Below are 8699 nucleotides of genomic sequence, written 5' to 3'. Positions count from 1 at the left end.
TCTCTACCCCCCCCCAAAAAAAACCCACCCACCCACCTACCCCAAACCCCCCAGGTCCTGTTCTACAAGTTCATGCAGAAGGTCAACCTGTTCCAGGTCAACAGCGCCGCCCTGGTCAACGTGCGCGACAAGCAGACCTTCGGCGACAAGAACAGCCTGGCGCGCCTGAGCGCGGGCGTGGTCGAGGGCAAGCTGCTCGAGATGAAGGTGCGGGGACAACGGGATCTGTGTTTCATGGGGGTTGGCGAGGTGTTCCGGGGGTTGAGTGGGGGGCTGTGAAAGCATCGTCCTTGCGATGCAGCTCCTGTGCGGGGGGTGCTTGAGGGTCCACCGCGGGCTGCGGCGCTCTTGAGGGCGCCGCCGTCTCAACCATGACATACCCCTTCCAGCTCTCACGCCGCCGCGCCCGACCCCCCGCCCCTCCCACGCGCCGTCTCCACAGGTCGACAAGGCGGCCGAGTCCGTCGCCCGCGTGGCGCGCGCCAGCAACGAGCCCACCCTGCGCCGCGCCAGCCAGGACCTGCAGCTCGTGCGCAACAGCGTCCGCCTCGCGCGCACCAGCCTGGGCGGCCAGGCCCCCAAGGATGCCGAGGCCGGCGCCGGCGGCGCCGCGGCCGGCGCGGCCGAGAGCCTCGCGCGCATGCAGCAGACCGTGGCCCAGATCGAGAAGGCGCTGGAGACGTCGAGCCCCGAGGACAGGGCCGCGATCCAGCAGCAGCTCGATTCTGTGCGCGCGGTCGCGGAGCGCATGGCCCAGATCGACAAGCAGATCCGCACCGAGGGGGCGCCCCAGTAGGCGGCGGGCGCACGAGAGCGGGCCCGCCGCGGCGCCGGGCGCGCGGGCGCGGCGTTTGGGGGCGGCGGGGCGGGGGGGTTATGAAATTGTAAAGGACGCCACGGAGGGGGGCGCGCGGCGGCCGCCGCCGCGCCGCGGCAGGATGACGGGGCTTGCGCGGCAGCATTTTGCGCCGCGGAGCCCCTGGGTGGCGCCCGGCGGCCGCGGCCGCGCCTCGTGTGAGCACGGCGCACCCCACGGGAGGTTTGAGCCGCAAACTGTCTTTTACGGCCACAGACGACGACGGCATCGACGGCCGCGCCAACGCGGCCGCGATGTTATTAACCAGCGGCCTGGGCACGGGCGGGCAGCCCCCGCCCCTCCTGAGGGACGCGCGCGCTTTCGTCCGTGCCCGGGCGCGGGTGTTGATGAGCCTTGCGGGATTGGATTGGTTGATGCCACTTTGCGCCCCCTTTCCGGGCTTGACACATACTGCTTTATTCTGAATGGATGGTGGGCGGCATGGCCGCCGCTATGCATGGAAGGGCGACCAGCGGCCGCACTGGGGGCAGCTGGGGCCGAGATCACTCCTGCTTTCTTGGAAGACTGTGAGTAATCATACTCTGTACCCTGATTTCGTAGTCGTGAGGCAGCCATCGGTTGCTGCACCACTGCAGTCTAGGTGGCAGGTGGCATGGTGGCGCTCTGGGCTGGGTGGCGGCTGGGGCTGGGTGCGGGGGCGCTGCTGGCAGCCTGGTGTGCAGGGCTTGGGCTGCCGAGCGTGAGCGGAGATAAAGGGTTTACATTACTGGCATGAAGGGCACGGTTGGGTTCAGGGCGAAACAGGGCGCGGGCCGCGGGTGAGGGGGGTTGTGTGGGCCAGGCCGCAGCTTTTGTGGGTTGCTGCAGCTGCCCCGGCTGCAGCTGCAAACATGGTGGAGGGAGCCGGAGGCGCCCACGAATGAGGCGGTCGGGCTGGGACCGGCATCATGTGAGGGGACGCGTGGTGTGGCAGAGCGCCAGCCTGGAAAACGGAAAGCATTCGGGGGGACGGCAGGGCAACGAGCGCGCTGCGCTGCCCCCGCCCAGAACGCACACAGGTGTTCGAGTGCTGCAGCTAAGAAAAAGGTATGGAAATCGCCGGCGCAAGAGTTCTGCCATCCTTGCATTGCACCCAAGAAGGGGCCAATCCCCCATAACAAAGGGCATCTGTTGACGCCGCGGCACCCAGCTGCGGGCCACCCTTGCGGCCGCCAGCCACCCCCCGAAAAGGTAGTCAGCGCAAGTGCGCCAGGCCCGCGAGCCGCCGGGCAGGCACCGTCACCTGCCGCGGCGGCTTTGCGGGCCGCCCTGTCATGTCCCGCCCTGTCAACCCGGAACGCGGGTTCTGGGGCCGCCGCACTGTATGGTCGGCGGCCCAGCCCCCCCCCCCCCTGGAAGAAGCGAGCTTGGGAGGACGGCAGGCGAGAGGCGCTCAGCCGGCTGCACGTCCTTGGGTACAGGAAGGAAACGGGTTTGAAGGATGCCGGCGGTGAATGCGCCGGCCGGCGGCAGCGCGCGGAGCGCAACCGGCGGCGGCACGTGGCCGTCATCAAACTAGCAGCTACCCAGCACGCGCGCGTGCGCCAAGCGGCACACTCCCCAAAAACGGCGCCGGTGCGCCTGCCCGCGGTGCGAGGCCTTCTGGGGCCACGCCGCTGGCGTTGTTGCTAGTAGGCGCGCTTCCGCAGTCTCCTACGCGGCCGGGCGCGCCGCCAGCGCGGCGCGGCGCGGCGCGGGCGCTCACCCCATGCTGTGCAGCAGGCGCAGCCAGTGGGGGACAAACGGCAGCACCTGGCGCGTCACGCCCTTGCAGCCCTGCAGGTTGAGCAGCCCCAGGCTGGCCAGGGACCCCGCGAGAGCCAGCACGCCCACGTCCGTCGCCGCGCGGCACTCTGACAGGTCCAGCACTTGCAGCCCCGCCAGCAGCGGCAGCTGCAGCCGCACCGCCGCCTCCGTCAGCGCGCCGCAGCCGCGCAGCGACAGGGACGTCAGGCCGGGCAGCGGCGCGAGCGCCTCGGCGAACGCGCCGGCCGCACGGGTGCCGCCGGCGGACAGGGCGCGGAGGGCGCGCAGGCACGAGAGCGACGACAGCCCGGCGTCTGTGACCGCGGGGCACCCTGTCAGCGTAAGATCCTCGAGATTCGGCAGGAACCCGGCCACCTTCCGCAGCTCCCTGTCCGCCAGGTCAGCGCAGCCGCTGAGGTCGAGCTGCAGCAGCGTCGCCGCGCACGCCGGCCGCTCGAGCACGCCGCCGGCAAACATGTTGGCAAAGTCGGCGCGCCGCAGCGCGAGCGAGCGCAGCCGCGGCGCGAGCGCGCCCTGTGCCAGCAGCCCGCCGCTCGCGACGCCGCCGCACGCGTCGAGCGCGAGCGCGGCGAGCGCCGGCGCGGCGCGCAGCGCGGCGAGGCCGCGCGCGGTCAGCGCGGCCGCGCCGTGAAGCTTGAGGCTGGTCAGCGCCGCCCGCTTCGCAGCGTCGCCGGCGAGCGCCTCGCAGCAGGCGTCGCCAAAGCCGGGGCACGACACCTCGAGCGCGCGCAGCCTCGGCAGCGCGAGCGCGAGCCGCGCGACCGCGCCGTGCCCGAGGTCCTGCGACACCGACAGCGACAGCGCCTCGAGCCGCGAGAGCGCGGCCAGCGCCGCGACGCCGCGGCCGGTCGCGCGCATGGGGTGGTGCAGCGCGAGCGCCGTGAGGCCGCGCAGCGCGGCGAGGGCCTCGAGGCCGCGGTCGCCCGCGGACCAGAGGCCCGAGAGCTTCAGGGACGCCAGCCGCGTGAGCGACGAGAGGCAGGCCAGGGCCTCTCCAGGGACCTGGCGTGGGGGGACGGGCGCAGGCAGACGCAGGGTTGGCAGCGGATAATCTTGAACTTTGCTGGCCGCCGGCACTGGCCGCGGCCTGGCAGGGTGAAAGTCGCCTCTGGGTGTCATCAAGCACGGCACACAACACGCCGCGGCACCAGCTCTTCTTGCCAAATGCATAAGAGGCGGTGGCATTTTTTTGGAGGGGGGGGACCACGGATGCACACCTGCTGGCAGCGCGCCACCTCCAGGTTGGTGAGGCTGCAGATCGCCGCCACCGCAGCCAGCTCCGCCGCCGGCGACGCACCGCCGCTGCCGCCGTCCTGGCAGCTGAACGCCAGCGTGTGCAGGTGCGGGAAGGGCATCGGCAGCGCCGCGGCGCCGCCGCCGCCGCTGCTGCTGCGGGCCCGGTGGGCGGGGGCACTGCCGCCCTGCCCCGCGCCGCGGCCTTCCTCGTCCCCGCCGCAGCTGCTGGCCCGCGCGCCGCCCGCCTCCGCCAGCCGGCTCGCGGCCCCGCCGCCGCCGGAGCTGTGGCCCCGCCGGCCGGCCCCGCCCCCGGACCGGCGCCCCTCCGCCCGCAGCAGTGCGAGCAGCGCGGCCTGCACAGTGGAGCTCTGCTTGTAGACGCCGGCCCCGGCCCCGCCCGCGCCCCGCCGCGCGGTGCCGAGCGCGAGACCGCGCCCCAGCGCCCCCGGCGCAGGCAGCGCGCCGGGGCCGGCGGCGGCGGCGTACAGCGCGGCGACGCTGGTGGCCTGTTTCGCGACGATGGTCGCGTACGCGTCTGCGAACGTGGTGGGCTGCTTGGCCGCCGCGTTGCCGCCGCCCCCGCCGCCGGCCTCAGCCGGCAGGTCTGTCAAAGCCGCGGGCTGCTGGTGGGCGGGCTGCTTGAAAATGCTGCCCTGCAGGCGCCCGTGCTGCGGCAGCGGCGCCCCCGTCGCCGCCGCGCCGCCCGAGAGCTGGCGCGGCAGGCGGGCGCCCATCTTGAGCGCCGCGACTCGCGACACCCTCAGCTTGTCCGCGCCGCTGGGCGCCGCGTGGACCGCTGCCGCATTGGCGGGCTTGCCCTCGCCACAGCTCGCGCCATCGCCCGCAGTGCCGCCGCCCTTGGCAGCCCCGTGCTGCCACACGCCGCCCGCGCTGCTGTCCCGGCTTCCCTGGCCGCTGCCGGCGCCGCTGCGGCTGCTGCCGCGGCCCTTGGGGCTGCGCGTGAGCACGCTGCTCCCGGTGCTGTTGCGACGGCGGACAAAGACGCGCACCACGGGACCGCCGCTGCCGCTGTCGCTGCCCACGCGGCGCCCGCGCCCACGCCCGCCGCCGCCGCTGCTGCCGCGTCCACCGTGGCGCCCAGCACCAGCCGGCAGCCGGTCGCGCGCGCAGAGCCCGCCCCGCGCCAGCCGGTTTGCCCCCGCCGTGCGCTGCCGCTGCAGCACCTCCGCGCCGCCCGGCAGCAGCTGCTGCAGGCTGGGGCGTCCGGCCAGGATGCCGCCGCCGTGGCCGCAGGCGCCGCCGCCGCCGCCGCCGCTGCCGCCGTCGCCGCTGGCACCGCGCGCGCGGTGCGTGCGCGCGGCCGCCGCGGCAGTGTAGGCGCTGCAGACCGCGAGCCACGCGTCCCGCAGCTCAGCAAAGGAGACCTTTCCGCAGCCGCGCAGGTCGAGCACGCGCAGGTTCGCACCCAGCATGCTCAGCGCGCACAGCGCGCGGCCGGTCAGCGCGTTGGCGCCCAGGATCTGGAGCTCCCTGAGCTGAGTCAGCTGGGCGATGGTCTGGGGAGTTTTGGATGGGGGTGGTGTCAGTGGGTGCTGGCGTAGCTGGGTGGGCAGCAAGCAAGCAGCGCTGCCGAGGGACTGTGTGTTTACTGGGGGTCTGGGGATGCTTTCAGGGTTGGCTTGCTTGCATCGTCAGCACCGCACTGCTGCATGGCCACCGTCGGAACCACCCCAACTCATGCGCATGCACATGCAAGCGCAAGCGCATGCATGCGCGCAAGCACACAAGCATGTGCGCACCTGCACTCCCCGATCGCGCAGCGCATGCCCATGCGGGATGCGCAGCATGCGCAGCTGCGGGACGCCCGCGAGCGCCGCGAGCTGCTGCGCGCCGACGTCCGACAGGCGGCTGCCCACGGTGAGCTCGCGCAGGCAGGGCAGGCTGGCCACCATGGCCTCCAGCTGGGCGCGCCACCGCGTGACGGTGCTGGCCTCCGCGGGCGTCGCGGCCGCCGTGGCGAGGCCCGCGAGGGCGCCGCGCCATGCGCGGCAGACGAGGCGCGCGCGGCGCGCGTCGGCGCGGGGCAGCCACTGCGCTACCTCCTGCAGCATCGTGGGAGGGGGCGCATCGTGTAAGCAAGCGGCACGAAACACTTTGCATGTGTGCACATCAGTGTGCGCGCCGCACCTACCCGCCGCACCGCCGTGGCACCGGCGGGGGCCTCAGAGGCAACTATGTTTGTAAATACGCGATAATACGTGGTGTAATGATGTAGTTAGGCCGTGTGGGGCTTGCACGATGCAGACTGCTGAGAAGGTGCGGTAGGGGTCGCCCCGCCAGGTCTCTGCGTCGAAGTTCTCACTCTTACGAGGCCCTCGTCGATCGTGTCCCAATTATTGATGTCTCCACCGCCAGAGCTGCGGGCCACAGGCCTGCCCCTGCTGCCATACTTTTGCGCCCGATCCAAACGAGGAGCCCCCTCCGCCCGCATGACGGACAACATTCTGAAGTCAACTATAGCATGTTCGTGTGGATAATGCCTCCGTGAGGGCTCTGCAAAGAGTCAATTGTGTGCGCTGGTCTGGCAGCCTGCATCCAGCTGGACTCGCTGCATCAAGTGCCAGGACCTGGCCCCTCCACTGCACCCTCAGGACGGGGATTGCGCCTGAACCACAGTAATTTGTGTGTGTGTGTGACTGGTAATGTGTGCTAGAATCAAGTCGTTGCAGGCGTGCGCTTCTTGGATGGTGGCCCAGCGCCATGCGTGTCGTGTGAGTGCTTCGAGGCACCCCGGCTAGCAAATCAGGCGCGCACGTTGCTTGTGAGGGATGTCTCATCAATTAATGGAAGGAATGCAACCCATGACGCAGCAGAAGGCCATCATCATAAGCTGTGAGTATACAATTTGGAACCCCTTGGTTTTGCCAACTTCTGCCGCAGACTTTGCACCTGAACTTACAGATCGATCAGTCCAATCGGTCAACAGCGGCTAGGGTGTGCCTTGCCGCCACACGTCATTTGTGCACAGATTGCATGTGAAAGTACGCCACGCACACCGTCTGGTCGCCCCAAGCATACAGGTTATTGCGCGTCTGCATCGCCGCCGCCCGCTGCAGCGTCCGCGCCGCCCCCACCGTTTCCAACAACGGTAAACACCGTCGCACCGCCGCTGCCCCCGCCGCCGTCACCGCCGNCCGCCGCCGCCGCTGCCGTCGCCGTCCCCGCCCTCGCCACCGCCCACGGCCGCAGCCGCCACGCCCTCTGGCGGTGGTGAGAGAGTGTCCAGCTTCTCGTCAGCTTCCAGAACCGGCTCCCCGCCCGCGGCCTTCCCGCCCGAGACCGCTGCGCCGCCACCCGCCGCGGCCTCCGCCGCGTCCGCCGCCGCCGCGCCGCCCTCCACTGCTGCCTCCGCCCCCTCCGCCGTGCCCGCCGCGGCGGCGGCGGCGGCGGNCGCCGCCGCCCTCCTCCCTCGCCGCCGCCGTGGGTGAGCGCGCGCCGGGAGGCGGTGTGATGTCCTTGAAGCCCTTGCGGTGCGCAGACGCGTCCTTGTCGTTGTCGACCTCCTCGTCGCCCTCCTTCACCACGCGCGCGTCCTGGTGGGCCTGGCCGCCCCCCTTGGTCTCCATGTCCTCTTCGGGCAGGTCCGGCACCTGGGGGCGCAGGGGTGTGGTCGTGCCATCGGCGGATACGCCAGGGGCACGCAGCAGGGAAGGCGGGGGTGCTCAAGGCAGGGACTCTCTCATCGATCCCTCGGCGCCCGGCTGCAGGGGCCCCGAATTGGCAGAAAAGGTGGGATCAGAAACAATGGGTGCAGCGCAGCGCAGGATCGCCGCAGGTCCAGCCGCCCGGCCCGCGACCGGGATGCCGCGGAGCCCGGCCACGCTCACCCTGGTGGGCGGCGGCGCGTCGTGTATGCCGACGCTGGGCACGGGCGGCAGCTGCTGCAGGTTGCGTATGACCTGCTCCACAATCTTCTGCAGCTCTGCCGGGGTGTTGGCGTTCTCCATGTTCGACACCTGGCGGGGGAAAAAATGTCGGGGGGAGGGGGAGGGGGAAAGTGGGTCTCTTGGGGTTGAGGTTGGGGTATGATCTGCATGACGAGGTCCGGAAGACAGTCAAGAGATTTCGAGCCGAGTTCGGAGGCGGTGGGTGCAGAGGCAGGGTTGTCGAATGACCCTCGAGCCCTGGAGGCGGCGGTCGACAGGCGGCGTCAAAGGTAGAGCACGGGCGCCACAAAAAGGCATGCAGCGCAAGGCCCCGCCACGCCGAGGGGTGTGGCTCGCGAGCAGGGCGCGCCGTCCCAGCTGACGCCCACACACACACACACACACACAGAGTACGCACACCCCCTGCAACACACGCCGCACGACACACACAGGCACACTCGATTGCCTCCACCCAACCCTCTGTGATGCACAACTGAATGCACCCCGAAGCCCACCGCCAGCCTCCACGCCACCCGCCGCTGCCGGCCGGCCCCGCCCCCCACGCCCCCAGCACCCACCGCGATCCTGAGCTTCTGTGTGTCCATGAAGTAGTTGAACTCGTCCAGCGTGGACCGCGGCAGGTCGTCAGGCAGGTCGATGCCCATCAGCCGCCCGGTCTCGTAGCACCAGCAGCGCGCCACGTTGCGCAGCGTGTAGCCGCCACCGCCCACCACCAACAGCGGGACGTTGTACCTGCGCGTTTGTTGGCAGCGGCGGAGCGTGGGTGTTTCCGCACTGGGGAGGGCCGGGGTGGGGCGCTGAAGGGGGTCGGCCTGTTGCAAGGAATGACTGGTGTGGCTGAAGCCAGGGTCTGCGGGTTGCGACGCAGGGGCTGACCCTCCGCTCGGAGGGGCTGAAACTCCGGATCGGCTGCGCCGCTGCCCCGCCGAAGA

The 8699-nt window shown here is 71.2% G+C and overlaps 3 protein-coding genes across 3 annotated transcripts; 1 reads left to right on the top strand and 2 right to left on the bottom strand.

The window, feature by feature from the left end:
• Positions 1-72: 72 nt before the first annotated feature.
• On the top strand, positions 73-796 carry MNEG_10196 (hypothetical protein; the record flags this gene model as incomplete). The annotated part of the gene is made up of 2 exons (XM_014041333.1): positions 73-207; positions 443-796. 2 exons carry the CDS (start codon positions 73-75, stop codon positions 794-796), a joined length of 489 nt encoding a protein of 162 aa, XP_013896787.1.
• Positions 797-2557: 1761 nt separating this feature from the next.
• MNEG_10195 (hypothetical protein) lies at positions 2558-5931 on the bottom strand (the record flags this gene model as incomplete). The annotated part of the gene is made up of 3 exons (XM_014041332.1): positions 2558-3625; positions 3841-5376; positions 5620-5931. The coding sequence occupies 3 exons, from the start codon at positions 5929-5931 to the stop codon at positions 2558-2560; spliced, it is 2916 nt and encodes a 971-aa protein (XP_013896786.1).
• Positions 5932-7004: 1073 nt separating this feature from the next.
• Positions 7005-8411, bottom strand: MNEG_10194 (histone deacetylase 1/2; the record flags this gene model as incomplete). The annotated part of the gene is made up of 4 exons (XM_014041331.1): positions 7005-7284; positions 7361-7470; positions 7708-7836; positions 8325-8411. The coding sequence occupies 4 exons, from the start codon at positions 8409-8411 to the stop codon at positions 7005-7007; spliced, it is 606 nt and encodes a 201-aa protein (XP_013896785.1).
• Positions 8412-8699: the final 288 nt, after the last annotated feature.

The sequence above is a fragment of the Monoraphidium neglectum genome (assembly GCF_000611645.1).
Source record: "Monoraphidium neglectum strain SAG 48.87 unplaced genomic scaffold scaffold02218, whole genome shotgun sequence".
Taxonomy (NCBI): domain Eukaryota; kingdom Viridiplantae; phylum Chlorophyta; class Chlorophyceae; order Sphaeropleales; family Selenastraceae; genus Monoraphidium; species Monoraphidium neglectum.
The sequence above is the reverse complement of the archived record's forward strand: the minus strand, read 5'-3'. Positions and strand labels throughout refer to the sequence as shown.